Source organism: Coloeus monedula, assembly GCF_965178545.1.
Source record: "Coloeus monedula genome assembly, chromosome: 11".
NCBI lineage: Eukaryota > Metazoa > Chordata > Aves > Passeriformes > Corvidae > Coloeus > Coloeus monedula.
The window spans coordinates 13965819-13983987 of record NC_138791.1 but is presented as its reverse complement, the minus strand read 5'-3'; the positions used below and the strand labels follow the sequence as shown (position 1 = coordinate 13983987).

Below are 18169 nucleotides of genomic sequence, written 5' to 3'. Positions count from 1 at the left end.
TTCACTCCTGCCAGTGTTGCTCACCAGGAGGTCTCAGGAGGGCCTCCTGGAGCAAATGCTGCATGACCTTGGCAGTGCAGGGAGCTCTGCCCCGTTTGTTGTCTGTGCAATGACGACCTGGCTGGCAGCAGCTGGGGGCTCACCTCAGAGCTGCTACTGTCTAGTGGACATGCTGTTTTTTCATTTAAAGAGCTGCCTTGGGGTGTCCTGATTTCTGTAGCTGTTACAGAGCTGTTTTTCTTGTTCCATTGCTGCCCCAGGTCATATTCCCACTACCTGACTCCTACATTCCTTGTGGCTAGTCAAACTCTGGTTTTTGCCATATCCATCAAAGATGTAGGCAGAGTTATACCCTTTCTTCAGGACTGGTGATTTAAGTACCAGGAGACAAGCCCCATAGCCTCTCTGCTCCTGCCTCTTCTAGGCCCTCTCTCCGTCATTTCACTAGGCAATGTCCCACTTCATCCTGTCTTTGCTCAGAGGATTTCAGTGTGGTTACATTTTTTTGCCTATGTGGTTCTCTCTTCCCAGAATGAGAGGTTTTAACCCTGCCATGAGCAGACTGGTAGGTGTCCTTACCTGGTCCCAGTGTAGAACTGCCAGACCTGCAAGTGTCTACTTTGCAGCAGGTGGGGTTGGCTCATGGTCAGCTTGCCATCTACTCCATCCTTCAGGCACTTCCAAGACAAGCAGGATTTACACAACTCTTTTCCCATATTGTTGCTGGGAAGTGTCGTGTACCCACCTACCTGTGCATGCAGGGGCTGCCATCTTCTCCATGGAGGTGAAGCAGCCAAGCTGGGCAGAGGAACTTTTGCCTGGGTGCCTGCTTCTGGACTGAAAAAGTTATAGAGGGCACTGGAGGTGCTGGAGCATCCCCCAGAGCAGGTGTGGCAGGCTGAGAAGCAGCTTCCTGCTGCTCATCCATGAGGCAGCAGGACCTGCTGGTGGGCTGGTGTCGAGCTGCTACTGGGGTGCAACATGAGGCAGCACCCGGGAGCAGGGGCTGGAGGGAGCATGCTACAAGGTGGGGTGCTTGGCAAGGGTCATCAGGCTGTTGTGCGGTGTCCCACTGATCACAGTTCCCATCCAGTGTTCCAGGATCCCTCTTCCTCCCAGTCAACCAGAACACAGATCTTACAGGTGAGAATACAGCAACACAAAAGGCAGCAGATGTAGTGTATTGATTTTAACCAGCAATTTTACATCAACAAGCCGTTTGAGTTATTGATGTTTTTCTCCCTGTGCAGGTGCTGCTCCAGAGGCTGAGTGCTGCCATGTTGCTGAAGGCTCTGCCAGCCTAGGCAGCCATTGTGCCAGCAGCAGATTGCAACAGGAATCTGTCCACAAGCCTGAGCAGTTTCCCCCCAAGAAAAACAAAAAAAGTAACACAGCCCTGAGCACAGAACCAGAACAGGAGGTGGTGTGTGGAGCTGCCAAGGTTTTGTTGCAAAACACCAACAGCATTGATGGCATCATGTGTGCCCACCTCAGTGACACCTTCTGGCTAGAGCAGCAAGGATGTGTGGCTACTAATGCACTCCATGGGGAATATTTGCTGCCTTGACTCTCGGATTTGGAACATCTGTATCACCCCCAGTCTGTCTGAGATGGGAATGAGTACTTCTGCTTTTCCTGACACAGTGCTGGGGTTAGTGAGCAATGCCATTTATCATGGAAAATCGGGTGATGGTGGCTTGGTGGAAGCCCCTGCTCCTCCAGGCTGGTAAGCCAGAATTAGATTGAAAGAAGGGCACGTCAAAGGAGCTGGCAAGAAAGCTCAGGATCTGAGGTCCTGTTCAGAAAGGAGACAGTCCCCCTTCCAAAAGGGATTTTGATGGGTTACAATTGACTGGGGAGGAGCACTGGTGGAGAGGGACAGGGTTATTAACTGGCAGCTCTCTAATAGTTGAAGACAATTAAGAAGGGAACAGTGAACTCCACTGTCCCTGACAGTTCCCAGCTGAGTACTGCTTGGAAATTTGAGAACTAATTAAAGCAGGCTTAGGATCTCATCATTCTTCCTGCACGCCTGGGACAATGAAATACTGACTCCTGCATCTGTTCCTTTTGTGTACCTGATGCAAATAAGGAAGAAGTCTGTAAATACATCAAAAAACATACTTTATTTTATGTATAGCAATACAATTTACATATTAAATAACACTATAATAGAATGATTTGATATAGTTTAACATAACAAAAAGATTCTTCAAGTTACAAAAAAACCCCAAACAAAAAACAAAAATGAACAAAAAGTCTCCCTCCAAATACTCCCTCCCACCCTTTCCCCAAACCAAACACCACATTTTTATTTTTTTTCTGAATGGATCAATGAGACAAACGTATCCAGTGACTGGCTAAGTCTAATTCCTATTGCACACACTGACAATGGAATAAAAAAAAAAAAAATCCAACTTTCACAATCACTGCCCCAAAGAAATGACATTTGTGGAAATCTTTTTTGGAGTGTGATGATGGTGTCTCACTACCTTGAAACACAGAAGGTTTGTATTCACATAGCCACCACAGAACTAGGAAGGAGGTGAAACTAGAAAAAAATTAGCTTTATATGAAAATATAAAATTCTATGATTATATACCATAGATACAAAGTTCCCAGAAGATGCTTATCCAAGCAACAAAATATTTACAGTTTTAATGACTTTGCTATTTTAAAAATGAAGGAAAAGAAAATAGGAGTACACATGAATGCTTCGGTCTTTAGACACAATGGCTGCTTGCTAGTCTCAAGTGTTCTAACAAAACAAAAAAAGTCACTACCCCAAATGTTGGAGAGTTGTGACATTGTATAAAATTGACTATCTCCTCTTTTGGAGACGTTTATTCTTAAAACTCAAGACATTTTTCTTGAAATTAATTATCCTCTGTAGAAAATGCTTCCCTTTGCAAATAGTTAACAAAAACACTAAAAACAGTTTAACAGCTAAGACAAAGTAGAGGCCAAATCTCTCTATTACAGTTCCTCTCTTTCCTTATTTTTGCATTCCTTCTCCTTTGATAAGTAAAGCCAATGTAGTTCACATTGTTTGAATGGCAACAAAGAGAAGAGCAAAGGGGTAACAGCAAGTTACATCTGAAAAAAAAAAGAAAAAAAAGAAAAAGAAGAAAGCAATGTGGTAGAGTAATAGGCATTTTCCCTTAATGTAAAAACTCACTGGAACCATTTGAACATAAACTTTGGAATACAAGATCTAATGTCAAAAGACATGAATTTGAGAAAGACTGCTAAATCTTCAAGACAACTAGATTTTTTTTTAAAAAGTAAGTTGATTTTGTTTTGCTGAGAATTAGTAGCATGTATCTTTGGTAGAATAGATATCTGTGTTTTTTAGTTTTTAAATAAAATACATCAGCTTTAAAAAAGATTAATGAGAAGGCAGTTGTGCTGTATCATAAAGATTCTTCTCCTAATGTTCCAATGTATCAGTCTGTGTTCAAGCAATTCAAGCAAACAGAAACTGGAAAAGAAATGGAAATTTTGCAGATCCGGTAAATGACTCCACTAATCTAGAAAAGACCCACAGTACAGAAACAGTCACTTACAAGAAGAAGTTTAAGGGGTTTGGATTTTTCTTTTTCCCTGTTTCTAAATTAGCATTTGGAAACAGACACTGAAATACTAAAGACAAATGCTGTTTAAAATGAATGTTCTTTAGACATTGATCCTGCAGAAGACTTGGTGCTTACCCTGCACACCAGAGGGGTCCCACCAGCTCCCCCAGACCTTCCTACCAAAGCCAAGCTCACACACAGGAGTGTTTGGAGGACGGGGTATCCTCAGCCTGCCACCGTTAAGATGGCATAGATTTCCAAGCATTCCCACTTGGAAAGCTTGGCTGCTCTATGGGCTCAAGACACAGTTCATGTCTTTCACACGGTCTGCGGGCGCAGGACACATGCAAGACGTGGAGAAATGGTATTTTCTAAATGTAGACACACACGTGTGCTTCAGTCCTTCTGTTCCTTATTTCTCAGGGCTGGTGCTGAGGACCACACCCTGCAGTGATATAGGAATGTTCTCACGTTCTCTTAATTTGCAGACCTGCACATTGCTTGGGAATGATGCTTGAAAGACATCCTGACTGAATGCCAGGAGCTGGGTACAGCGGGGGAGCTTGGGGTGCCAAAAGCAAGGTGGTGATTTGCAGAGCAGGACTTTGGTCAGACACTCGTGGGAGCATCAGGAGAGCTCATCAGTGCCCATCTCTGAGCAGACATTGCTCCTTCTGCCACTCACTCAGTCCCAAGGAAAGGGTGCAAACCCCTGTGTGAGAGCAGAACTGCAGCTGCTTACAGGAGGATAGATTTGGCTCTTCTGTGTGCTTAATCCTGACCTTCACAAGCAATTTCTAGCTTCACCTCTTCAAGCCTCATGCATCACTACCATCTATTGGCTACCTGGCTGTCAGCACAGCACTTAACATACAGCTCGAGCTCCCTTACGAAGTAATCCATGGACAACTCACAGGACATCAGTGTACATTATTTCCCCATGGATTAAACCCCGAGCAAGTATTTCAGCTGTTGGAAAATGCCAATGCAAATGCATGGATTTCCAAAGCATCTACCAAAGTTCAACCCCCACAGCCTTCATTCATTGATGTTTAAAACTTGTGAGAAGGTGAAGGATTAAAACAAGGGTGTTCAGGCAGTGTGTCACGAACCACAGTTTTCTTCCATCATGCCAGTGAAATGAAAACTAAAGACCTGAAAGTACTGAACAAATCCAACCCTCTTGATGCCTGCAGTAATCTTTGTGTCACTTAGTTGTCAGGGTTTGAATTCCTAACTTCTCCCTACACCTTCCCAGGAACTTAAATACCCTTAGATTGAACTGATCCAACTCATGAGTCCCTTTGTGCTACCAGCTGGCATTGGCTGGGGCCAGGTTCAGGACTGGGGGCACAGGGGGGCTCAGCAGCCTCTGAGGCTGATACAGGCTGGCCAGAAAACCACTCAACAAAACCTTCCAGCCCTTGCAGGGAGCAGTACTTGAAAACTTACTTAAACCATTCTGTTACTGGGGTGTAGTGACTGGAAAGCCAGTCCTACCTCCTACTGACTCCCACCTCCATGCAGTGCAAAGGGCAAGCAAACTACAATCTTTTGAAACTTTCTGCACATTTTATTTGGACTAGCTGTTGCTGGACATGGGAATTCCTTACTGAAACCATGGGCTTATTATATTGTTTGGCATTAACAATTATTGGAATTGCTTGTATGGAGGGATTCAACAAACTGAGAAGGTGACTGTGTAAAAGGTTGCTGATGAATCCTTGAATACCTTGAATCTTTCTCTTAAGATTAAAAGGCCAAATATTAGTACATACCAGTTTTCATAGCTCCTCCACTCTCAGCGAGGCTGTATCAGTTTGCACCTTGAGAGGTTCTGAACCAAAATACCTACTCTCAATATCCTTTTAAGCAGTTTGCATTCAGCTTCCTTGTGAGTGAAAATACACAGAACCCTGCCAAATGTCTGTATTTCAGCAAGATTGGACTGGCAGAAATTAATTGGTTTGCATTTAAATGAAAACAATATGCTGTAATATTTTGACAAGTCCTGAAAAATTACAATGCATGTTTTCTGCAGTTTAGAAGTGAAGAAACTAATGCCACATATAAGGGATAGTGCCTTTAACTGTACACCAAAGGTTAGGATGGCTGAAATCACGTATTTCCTTTTCCAGGCAGATTCAATAACCCCTCCCTACTCAGCCAAGCTATGAAGAGCACAATTAATTTTAATTTTTAGGAGAATTAAGCATATGGTTACTTCTTTTGTTAAACAGGGATTGACCTTGTTGAATTGCAACCAAATACAAAGGAAGAGGGAGCCAGTGAGGATATAAACTTGAATGCTCCAAACAATAATTATTTACATAATCTGGGGGAAACCATTTTATTGGGAGGGAAAACACAATAAGGTACATTTATGCTAAATAATTAGTCTGGCAAAAAAAAAAAAAGAGGGAGAATGTAACTTTATAGGTAGTTTTTTTATTAGTTTGCTTCACCAGTAAATATGGATCAGTACTTTATGTTTTAGCACTAAAGTATGAAAATTACACACCTGTAAAAATGGCATCTAACAGTTATGAAATTAAGAAACGCCTGTCATCATGTAACATACCATTAGGTGTGAAGTCATATTCAAGAAATAGTAAGGAAATTAGATGTGTTTAAAATATCGAATAGCTTAGTAATGTAAAATATTGCTACCTTCAATATATCTGAAAACAGGTCTCATTTTGGGTTGTAGTAGATTTCTCACTGTATTGGCTCCAATGAAAATAAAACCAAAATACCTTCCCATTGCAGGGCTGGTTAAAAACCAAAATCAACATTTTCCTGAATACATGGGGAAACTTTGAAATTGTAAATTCAAAACTTATCACCGAGTCCCACATATGAATGGCATCTAATTTATAATTATACTGTACGTAATTTATGTATTCCATGTGAAGCAAGTCTCAGGCCTGTAAGTGTACAACATAGCAATTTGAAACAATACAGAAATAATTGTTTCAGCTGCACAAGGCTGTTACACCTTCACTATAGCTAATAATCACCTGCCACATTTTGTCAAGAAAGGATGAACACTGCCCATCCACTCCACTGGAATGCAAAACACCATTACCAAAACTGTGACGTGATCATTAAATAATAAATATGGTATGAAGGGGTACAGTATCTGTTGTAGAAAGAATCCATCTGGCCTAGCATCCAAGATTTAAGATTCGAGGGTCACTGTAGTTAGCAAAACTTCACTGCAGTTAAACAAAACAGAAAAATGTATGTTTGTTGCCATGGAATGTCACATCAGGGCTTGTCTTATATTAGGATATTATAGGCAGTAACACTGATCATATAGTGCAAACTAGATAAAATTGCGTTTCACTGTGTGAAATAAACAGAGGTGCAAATGCTCAGTAGGATACCATTAAGACATAAAATGGCAAAAAATAAATATCAAAACTTTTATCAGTGTAAAAAAGTAATTGGGTTATTGTATAACCTAGAGTCTGGCAAAAAAGGCCTCAAAAAAGTTCACTCAGTCTTCAGAAGTTCTACAAATTAAGTGCCTTTTCAGGTTTCCAATTAGACAAGAGACTCCATGCTTTCTGCGGGATCAGATTCGTCACTGGCCATCACAGCACCATTTTTGTCCAGTGTCAGGGGACCGTTTCCATTTTCCTTAGTGCTGACCAAGCTTAGCATTGCCTTATAAAGAAACTGGTACTGTTCCTGGAAAAGAAAGAGCAACTTATTTCAATCCTTTAAGTGTACATAAACGAGTGGCACTAAAATTTGGCATTTCCAGGTAAGGTCATGGGTATTCATTGTCAGAAGCATACACACAGCGAAGAAATAGACTTAGAACAATTAACTCTGTTCATCCAGTTTAACCTTGTGAACCCAAACTCCAGTTTTGGGTAGATTATACTATTTCTGATATACTATTAAACACTACAGGAGTGCAGGACAAAACCTGAGGCCACAGCTCAGCCGCAGGTCACTCCCTGGGTGGCAGAACCTTGTACCACGCACACTGAGGCAAGGGGGTTGCTCTTGCTGGACACTCAGTGAACAGCCTCATCTCCCTGCAGCTCCACCTGCGCTGAGCATCCCTTCAGACCACAACGTGCCAGGTTTAAAGAGCACAGCTTAGCTCACAGGGCTGGCAGACAGATGGTGACAAGATGAAAGGTTCTTCTCTGCTAGGACTGCCTGTATAGTGCTCCCCTCCAAAGTATGAGAAATAAGTTTAAGTGCAAATCAGAGACTTACAGTGTGGCTTTGAGGTTAATAAAAAATGACAGCTACACAAGAAAAAGTTCAAATGCAAATTCTGCTTGGTAGCAGATGCTGTAGGGCTTGATAACATACACAATGCATGTTTCAGTTCATGCTTTTGGTCTCAGATGAAACCCGTGCAAACCGTCTATTTATATTCCACTTAAAGACTTACAATGTCTGTAAATACTCCAGGCCGCATAAGATTTATCATCTTTGCCACCTGGAAAACATCAACAGCATTTTCATTCTCCAGCTGCTGAGACAGAGTAGTAAGGGCACACAGAGTTCCCGCTGACACAGCTCCATACCTGGAAAACCACACCAAAAGGAGGAGTTACTCAGAAACACACCTGGGCACTGACACAGGGTCATGAAAATGTTGTTAATAGTCTTATTTGATAACTGTAGTTCATCTTTTTATCTACTAAATGCTTGTTTTATAGTGGCTAATATTTTGTCATTTTAATTTATAGAAGAAATTTGATGGTACACAAGTCATCTCAGGTTATCTGCACTATTCAACACAAAGAACTGTAGCAGCAGCAGAACATGAGCCATTTCAAAATACCCAGCCTGGAGACTGTAACACTGAAATCACTTCTCCCACACCATACAGGCTGAGAGCATCTGCATTACAGTGAAGCATATTTTAAATTCATTAGTGGGAGCTCAAGCAAAACATGAGCGATTAGAAAGAAATGAGACTTTGCCTCTTCCTCCATGTCTGACAATTGCAGAAAACTAAGATGGCTGTGTGGTGCTCACAAGTGAATGGGGCACATCTCAAAGTCTTCCCTACGTCTGATTCATCAGTAAAGGCAACATCCCTGAGCCAGGCACCCAGGAAACATTACAGATTTTGAAGAGTTGAGCTGTAATGTCATGTAATAAAAATCCAAGCAGCAGTTATCCATGAGGAGTATGACTCAGTCCTTGAGATTCCTTGAGATACTGGTCAGGTAGAAAGCTCCCTGTGGTAAGCCTGGGGGTGTGCTTGAGCCGCAGGTGCAGGTGTGAGGCACAGCATGAAGGATCCTACACCACAGCTTCTGAGGAGCCTCCACTCTCCTGGTACTCAGGAGACTGAAATTCTGTCCTGGCTGTGCTATGGGTCTGCTCTGTGACTTTGAGAAAGTCAGTGTCAAAATGTTCCCACTGGTAAACGGGGTCATCAGTGCTGACCTGCTCTCCAAGCCATTTGGAGAGCTTTATGTGAAAACTGAAATAATCAGCAAGTGCTCCAATACCATCTTGTATTGCAAGATTACCACTAGGATTTGTACAGCATTCCTGTGGAAATCAAGACACATGCTGACTTAATTTTATATAATTTTTGCAAACTCAAACTCAGTTTACCTAGAAATGGGAAACAGAACTTGGATCACAATAGATGTGCTCTATTGGATGTAAAGTTTACAGAAGAAGCAGCAGCACCATACAGATGGCTGTGATTGATCATCGACAGGGACAGTGGACAATATACCCAGAGCATGTACCTGACTGGACACAACTAAACCCCTCTGAAGGTGTAATGGAATAATTTTCACTTGGGCTGGTAATTTCCAGTTCCCAACAATCTGAAGACTTTTCTTGCAGGAAATTATGCAGCAGATCTTTATCTAGTTACCCACACATGGGCAGTTATATTTAAAAATCTTGACAACTGTCTCAAACTGGAATTTCTGAACTTTTTAAAATGTTATCAAGTTCATCCCACCATGTACTTCCTAAATACCACATGAATTTAGTCATCTGCAAATTCATATATTTGGAATTAATCTGCAGTTGCAATTACTAGTGGATTATGTGATGTAGTTGTTGCGTGTAGCAAAGGGAAATCTTCATTTTCAGCTACATTTGCTTAGACTCCAAGGGAAAGCAGAATCCATATTATGTATTAGGCATAAAAATAAAATAATGGAATATGACAAATAAACCAAAAAAGCAATGTACAGAAAGAATGACTCAGCATTGCAATTTTGATTTTTTTTTTTTTCATCTAGCAATGAAATGCCCAAATCAATAATGCTTCTAATTTTGTAAAACATAATCTTAAATACTGCAAGAGTAGCAAAACCTCACTTCAGACTACCCAAAGCACGAATATTAAAACCAGCTTGGAATTAATCAGTGCTGGTGAAAGGCAACAGAGCTTAAACTCTACGTAAGGAAGATGGAAGGAGTGGTGAGAGAAAAACTACTTGCTTCAGCCCAAGGCACCATTTGCAGGAGTCAGTCAGGAAAAAGCTGTTGCAGCAGTGACACATGGACGTGCAGGGAAAGCTCAGGCAGCACCAGTGGATCCAAGTGTCCTCCTGGGACACCAGCACAGCGCCTGCTCTGATCACTGACACACCAGAGCATGGTAGTGAGGCTTTTGCAAAGATTCCCAAGACATTCCCACTGATTCTGTTTTGTGGCAGTGACAACATCTAATGGGCTGCAGTGCAGGAGGGCTGCAGGTAGAGCAGGCATTTGTGCTGGCTTGGTGCTTGCTCTTAGGACAACATGAGCACTGTCAGAAGTTGGGCCTCCTTGGGATTTTAAGCACTGAATGACTGCAGGAAGTGCTCTGCCCACCAGGAAACAGTTCCTTCAAGGAAATCAGGTCAGACCTAGGCTCCAGCTTCACTATAATGGTATTTTGCAGCTCCATAATGTGTGCAAGTAATAACATGCAATACAGTATTTAGCATAGCTGGTGGGACAATGCTCACCACTGTGCCACAAAAGACGCAAGTGTTGGTGGGCCCCCTCCCTCCCACTTGGCACAATATGGGCCCCTTGGAGTGTTTTTGGGGAAGCAGAAAGAGGAAGAATAAATCTGCTTTTAGAAGACCTGGGCCCTTTGTTACGATACTTCTGCTGCTTGTCATGAGACACAGCTGAGCCGAGCTTGTTCTGTCTTGCATGGCACATTAAACCTGAGCTGCTAGACAGGAGCTTGGGCTGCTTTGAAACTTGTTTCCATCAGCCCATATTAGGCTGCTTAAAGCCTTATCTAAACCAAAGTTCTGCTGGGTTCTGAAACAGGTTGTAGGATTTGCTCGGGATACTTCCAGGAGCAGAAGAACCCAAAATGCTTCCACAGCAAACAGCCTCACCTCCTGAGTCCACCTAAGATTATAACCAACATAAAAACTACACTAAGCAAAATGTATTTGGCCTCAGGTGCCAACTGAAAATTCATCCTTGGAAGTTTATATACTCTTGATCTGTTCTGTGGACTACTAAACCTGACCTACTCCATGCACGAATGGACATCAGTCCTATCAAGTGTCTTTTAGCTGAGTGTACAATCTGCACATAAATGGGAGAAAAGTGATGACATACTCATCATGAACTATGGTGGGGCCATCCCTTGTTAAGGCCTCTTCCTTGATTACATTGATAAGTTCAAAGGTACTGCTTATGGGAGCGTCAGGGTTTGGCCATTTGGGACACTGAAAGTGGCGGACTTCCAGAACGTAGTCATCCTGCAATGACAAAGCAGCCTGGCATTAGCTTCCTCCACTTCACAGGCATCCACTCCAGGGACAGAGAGGGAAGAGCCTCACTGCAAACTACAGTGAAAACTTTCTTCTTCCAAACAGTTTACATAGAAAGAGGAAAACACAGCTCCAGCATCTCTGTAACAGTGAACACCCTAAAAGAATACAAAGTTTAACAAAGTGTTTAATCAAGAAAAGATTTTGTATTTGAATTCAGGGCTCATATCAGGTCTCAGAGACCTTACGGCTCAAAAGTCAAACAAGAGCAACCAAGTCAAATCTAAATGGGCTTGCAAACTAATGTCTTGCAGCAAAGTCCAGCTGCAATCCAGACAGCAAACTAGAAGCAGGTTCATAGTTCAAAAGAATCGTGCTTACATTTTTATGATTAGTTAAGACCCCCCCAAACAAATTAACTATAAATGCTGAATTTTGTAAGCAGAAATAAGACAATGCACCTTGGTAAAATCACATGTCTTCACTTTCAAGCAAGAGAGACAGTTAATACCAGTCTAACTAGCTAGAGGAATCTACCTGAAAGTAGAAGATGTGAAAGGAAGAAGGAGCCAATGAGAATCCCTTTCCCCTGAGAGCAACATGCATACACATGTATTTACAAGAAAATCCTTTCCAAAAATTTTCTGAACTCTTCTTCTTCTGTATTTAAATGGCATCAATATAATTTTGGTGAAAAGCAAAGAACCACATTTGAAGGTTTACTTTACCTGGGTAGCTTCAAGGATAAAGTCATGGATGATAATTTGCTCTTCGTTAGAGAGGCACAGTCTGTCTTTGCTGATAAGGGTCACAGTAAAGGCCTCACAGTTCATGGATTCCTCACGACTTGGCCAGTACACAAACTCATCTTCTGCCTGGAGAAATGAAAAAACACACTGCTGCAGCCTTTCAGATACCTTGAAAAATCCAGTGGATCAAAAAATTGGTTGATAAATAAAGATGATCAGGAGCTGACCTTTAAAAACCACTTCTGTCTAAAACAAATTTACAATTACAGTAGGCAGTAAACCTGCCAGATCCTCCCTTTGTGTGTTCAAACTGGTAACACCTGCTTTTTAATTGGTTTCATAGGGAAATTGTTATCTTAGCTCACTCATACTTAACCTCTGTATTGTATCCCAGGCTTTACGACCTCCTGCCTACACAGTCTTGTTTGAAAGTCAGATATTTGTTTAGAAAAAACTCATTGACTCTTAAAAATTATTGTCTTGTTACTTTTAATTTGTGTTTATTGTGGTCTAATCCAAAACTGAGGGTCTGTGGATCAGGCCTAGGTAGAAGATTGATGTATACTTATGTAGGGCTTGAATTTTTAGGAGTGACTGGAGGTGTGAAGAGGAAGAGAAAAACCCAAATATTCTTCACCTTGAAAAAAACACTGGCTAAACTTAATGCAAGTTCTCCAGAAAAACACCTCTACTGAAAAACCTGAGTGAGACTGGGAAGGATGGAAGAAGCTCAGTGTTGAAGTAGTCTGACTGACAGGATGTAGGTAACATCCTGTCAAAGCTGTTCTTTAAAAAATAACAGTGAATTCCTAATTTGCTGCAGAGAAAGGAAATTATGGTCTGTCACCACATACAAGCAAAGTTAGTTTCTTCTCCTGGCTTCACAGGTCTATGTCCTTGCAGCACGAGCACAGAAGCTGCCCTGGCCACATGCACAGAGCAAACCCGTGTCTCTGGACACCCCATCTTTCACTCATGAGCAAACATGGGCTATGAACTGATGTCATCCCGCTGTGGCCATGCACATCCCTCTAAAACCAGGTGTATTTCTGTGGGTCTGCAGCCCTGATGCACAAGACATGCAAGATACTGTTGAGATCTGGGCTGTCAGTGTTCATTCCTAAAATGTGACTTATGGTCCTAAGCCCTTACAATTCTGCCCTAAATAAGCAGAGGCACTGGTAATTAGAGTAATATCATTGAGTGCCAGGGAAGGGACCTGTCCTGCCACCTGACAGGTCCTCATGCAGCAGGTACCTTGCATTATTGTCTTGTCCTTTGGCACTGCACATCCAGCACCTTGATGCTACCTGGATCCTGTGCCACCCCTCCTTGCCAGCCAACACATCCCACACTGACCACTGAGCCGAGGCTGGGATGCCACTGCCTTCCTGGTCACCCTCCACCCTGGGAATGGTGAAGGTGAAAGCATTGTGGCTGAGCCCAGCATTCTTCCCTTACCCTTTAGTCACTGTTGTTCTGCAGAGCAATTTCATGCACATGTGAAGACAAGATCAGCCTCTTCATTTCCACCTAACATACTTTCATTTCATTAGCACTTACTGATTCGATTGAATGTCTCTGAGCACTCCTTGCAGTGCTGCACTCCCTTTCATCCCTGCACACAAGCAGCATATTGACTGTTGCCTCTTTAGTAGCCCCTCATGACTGCTATTTTCTTGCTGTAATGAAGGTGGTTTCTCTTCCACTTTCAGCTACAATTGTCTGCTCACCTCAGTGATGTGTGCATGAAAAAATGAACTGTTTAGTTCTTAATCCTTTTCAACACACACTCCTGAGACATGCTAGTAAATCTGGAAGTAGTGATTAGCACTTCACCTGTGTCTCCTTTATTCTCTCTCTCTGTCCGACTCATTATTTCCACTTAAATTAACATACTTGTTTGCATTTTACTTTCATTAAAAATGACATGTATAGCCGCCTTGCACAGTCATAGTCTTGCATGGCCTGAGGCTTAAGCTCATAGGCAAACAAGCAATTATCCTCCTGTCCCTGCCTTGCATTTCTGCTTCTCTGTCTGGGGTTATGGTTACCCATGACCCCGGCCTCTCCATACTCTCAGTGCTTGCATCCTGCCAGGCAACCCTCAGGAGCCTTGCAGATGTTGTCAGCACCAGCGTGTTGTGCTGTGTGTGAGCACTGTGGTCCCTCCAGCCCTGGATGTCCAGGGGTAAGTGCAGAAGGTGACAGCAAAAGAACAGCCCCCCTCCATCATGGGAACTTATCCTTTTGTAACCAGCTCATGGCAAAGCTTGAGTAGGTGGCTCAAAAATTGGCTTTGCTTTCAGCCAGAAAACAGCCCCAGCAGGCAACTGAGTGACTCTGTGCTGTGCCCAGCTGGGCTGTGACAGTGGCACCATCCAAGGAGGGACACGGGCAACTCACCAGGCTCTGGTTGTCCGGCAGCATGACAATGATCTGTGCATTGTGATCCCAGATCATTCGCCAGAAATCTTTAGTTGTATGTGGCAGTGGATGTTGGGTTATGATGAACTCGTTACTCCTGTAGTAGCCCTTTTGCAGCAAAACAAACACACCGTTACTTACTGCCTTCCATACTTTTAAAGCATTAATTTAATTTCTGGGGACACATAATGACCCTATTTCATTTTACTCCACAATATTTTCACACAGACTATATTTTTTTAACTCCATTTCAATTCTACAGAGTCCCTACTGCTTCAATTGACTTTAAATCCCAGTATTTATTTGACTGTATCTCACAGAAATACACATTCCATCTAAATGCATCTTGTAATTAATTTTTTTAGGCAAGAATCTTTAATAAAACACGGTTAATAGCTTTACATTATGGGGAAGGTGTTAAAATCTCATCTGTTAATACACAGCCATTACACACAGAATTAAGACAATTATAGGCATCTGGTATTTAGCACCTTAGAATTGATTTTACTTTGTAATTAGGTGTTGGCTTCCTCACCATGATATAAGAGGCATTAATGTAATCTGTTCCCTTCATTCCAGGCAGTGGTGCCAAGCCCACTCTAGCACGCTCAGCTACAACATTAAAAAAAAAAACCACAGAGAAAAAAAAAAAGATCAAAGTGTGGTCATGGCACAATGCAGAAAGTAAGAATTTCTCAGCTGTTAACAAAGCAAACAGTGTGTAGCTCCCATCTCCCACAGGAGCAGGCCAGCACTTTCTAACTGCATTAAAGCACTGCCTGCTAACACAGGATATAAAAGAGAATGTTGCACAATATTCCCACAAGGACAAAGTAATTTCAGGAATCAAATTTTACTATAGCAAAGATTTTCACAGCAGGCTAAATTACCAAATAACAGTATATGCAGTGATAACAGGGGATTTTGGGTAATTCTTGTCTGTAGTGTTCAATTTGTCTCCAGCAGCACACAAACCCAGCTGATTTATTTTGTTTTCCCTACCACTCTGTAGCACTGCCATCTCTCACAGGGTGAGAGAACCTCCAGAGACAAACCTCTTCCCTAATGGGGAACCTCCCAGAAGTGTGTGCTCTTCAGCAGATCCATGCTTCTCTGTGTTTTAGGGCTGGGTTCAACATCATCCTCAAAACCTCTGACAGGCCCCAAAAGCCAAACTGAAATCTCTGCAGCTGCATGATTTGGCCCCACAAAGGGCCATATCATACAGAGTATTTCTAGCCTGTTCCCATCTGTTTTTAAGATGCATTCTGATGACTTCCCTTTTTATTAACAAACTTCATGATGGACTGTATCTGTGCCACTATTGGCTATCATCTATCCTCTGTGTCCTGTACTTTGGGTTATGTGATGTGGATGATGTTGTGCCCATGCTTGGTCTGGTGCAAGTTCATACTGCTTGACAGCCATGCAAAGATTCCTTTTTAATGACTGTGAAACTGTGTCCTCAGGCACTAAATACTCTCGAATCTCACACAGAGAAATGGAGTGCAGTAGCTGAATTACAAACAACTGGTGCCAATCACTCTGGGAGATCTCACCAGAGCTAGGAGCTGGTATCAAAGTAATCTCTCAGTATTCCATAGATTTATCCCCTACCTAATTATTCAAATTCTTAAGCACTTCAAATTAACATTTCACTTGGACAGTATATCTGGCTGACACTGCAACTATTTCCGTTTGTTCAGTTTCATCAGGGTAATACTGAAAGGCAAGACAGCTTGGGCTGAACAAAAGATTACATTTCCCCTTCCTAGTGGCTATGCCTTTTCATGCATAACACTGGGAGAATTTGGTACAAAAAAGTTATGCTAGGCAGTAATCAAACCGAAGATGTGATCTTACACGGCACGACTGATGAGTTCCTGTTCTTCTCTTTGTTGCAGTCTTTCTGAGCACTGAAGCATTCCACATATTTTGCATTACACTGTGTAACCAGCTGAAAGAGAATAAAGCAGTAAGTCAGTCCTCAGAGCACTCTAAGTGAAGAGAGGAGGTTTCTTTGCCAACTCCTGCGAAGATGCGCGTTATTAGAAGAATAAACTGTTTAAAGTACTCAAGTTTCCAATGGAAATCATCCTTTCCATACAACATGTTTAATAGATAAAAAGATCTCTAGGTCTCAGCTTTGAAACATCCTGAATATGAAGTTCCATCAAAATGTATTTTCACGGAACACTCTGTTTTGTTATCTTTGAGAATATATTTCACAAACTTTCAGATATGTTTAGTCAGAAGCAGGTCTTGAGGAATAAAAGCTAGCAAAATAGAACAACAAAACTTTAATATTGTTTTTTTTTTCCAATATAAAAGCCAGAAAATTCCTGCAGAATGTCTTTTTCTGATAGGCCTTTGGGGAATCTACCATACTGGCATCTGAGATCTGAGGCCATGGGCTACGTTCTCTGGTCTGCCATGTTCATTCTGGGCTGCCTAGAGGCACAAAGAAAGGAAGATTTGTATTTGAATACTCCCTTAGTGCATGGGGAAACTATGCCAGAGCAAAGAGAGTAAAGGTGGCTTTCACATCTGCACTCACACCTCGTTACCCAGCATCATTTCACTCTAAGAAGGTTGAATGTAAATTGCTGTACTGGGGCATGAGCACGAGTTATTTTCTGCCAGCTCTGTGGCAGCAGCAGAAACAAGAGAAAGATCTAATAATTACTGCTGGTCATATCCCAGTTTGAAATGCACTCTAAACAAGACAGCACTCAACTCACCTATGCACTGGCATAAGCCCCATTAGAAGTTTTGGGGTTTCTAAATAACTGTGCAATGTTGTCAGAGAAAGTAATTTCTGAAAATGGCACTTAGGGTTTTCAAACTTTGTCACGAGTCATCAGAAAACATATAATTTATACATATAATTCAGAATTGTTTGTAAAAGTGCGACACTTTTAAAAATAACAAACCTTTGCCTGCTACTGCATTTTGTGTGGGCGTGCATGTGCTTGCAGTTGTTTCTTTAATTTAGTAATTAAGCATCTGGAATGTCTTGAGTGATGGAGAAGTACTGAGATTCCTACAAGTGAATTCAGCGAAGAGGCTGTTCACTTTTTGAATAGCTTGGCACCTGGTGTAATTTAACAGCTTCAGTTCCTTGGGTGGTTATTGGGTAGTTATTAACTGAGTGAGTTTAGCTGTGAAAGCAGATGCCACGTATAATCTCCTTATGATACAAACTCTCACGAAGTATTTTACAATGTATTAAAATAAAGTGCAATCAGAAAGTCTTCGGTTTCAAATAAGAGATCTGGAAAAAAAATTACTTTGGCCAGGAAGAAAGCAGGTATGACGTAGCAGGAAACGCAGCAAGCATCATGATTAGCAATGAGAAAGGCAGATTGTGTTTCCTGGCCTTAAAACATCTGTAATTCTTTATCTACAGTGATGAAATAGTAGGTGGTGCAAAGAACCTCATCTCTTGTCTCTCGCCATACCTATATGCATGAAAGCCACAGTTTGGAGGAAGACTTCCAGCCAAGCTAACCACAGAATTGGGAACATCCAAGCCCCCTTGGGAACAGGAAGACCAGCAGCACAGTGTCCATGTCCCTCTTCTCACCTCTGACTGAAGAACATGAGCTTTGATTTCTAGCAGTGAAGCTAAGACTGTAGAGGACTGAACTTCTCAAGATGTTGTGCTGTGCTGATCAAGTTT

The 18169-nt window shown here is 42.0% G+C and overlaps 1 protein-coding gene across 3 annotated transcripts in view; it reads right to left on the bottom strand.

Annotated features, from left to right (window-relative positions):
• Positions 1-5873: 5873 nt before the first annotated feature.
• PTPRG (protein tyrosine phosphatase receptor type G) overlaps positions 5874-18169 on the bottom strand; it is a 398071-nt gene continuing 385775 nt past the window's right edge. The window contains exons 23-29 of one of the 3 annotated variants that reach the window (XM_082289015.1): positions 16351-16444; positions 15023-15099; positions 14467-14595; positions 12040-12186; positions 11157-11299; positions 7996-8131; positions 5874-7271 (exon numbers count right to left, since the gene is read on the bottom strand). In XM_082289015.1, the coding sequence (XP_082145141.1) occupies positions 7125-7271; positions 7996-8131; positions 11157-11299; positions 12040-12186; positions 14467-14595; positions 15023-15099; positions 16351-16444 (873 nt within the window). In that variant the 3' untranslated portion in view covers positions 5874-7124. Of the gene's footprint in view, positions 7272-7995; positions 8132-11156; positions 11300-12039; positions 12187-14466; positions 14596-15022; positions 15100-16350; positions 16445-18169 lie in introns of those variants that run through there. The other 2 variants (XM_082289016.1, XR_014226741.1) reach the window with 2 other exon arrangements.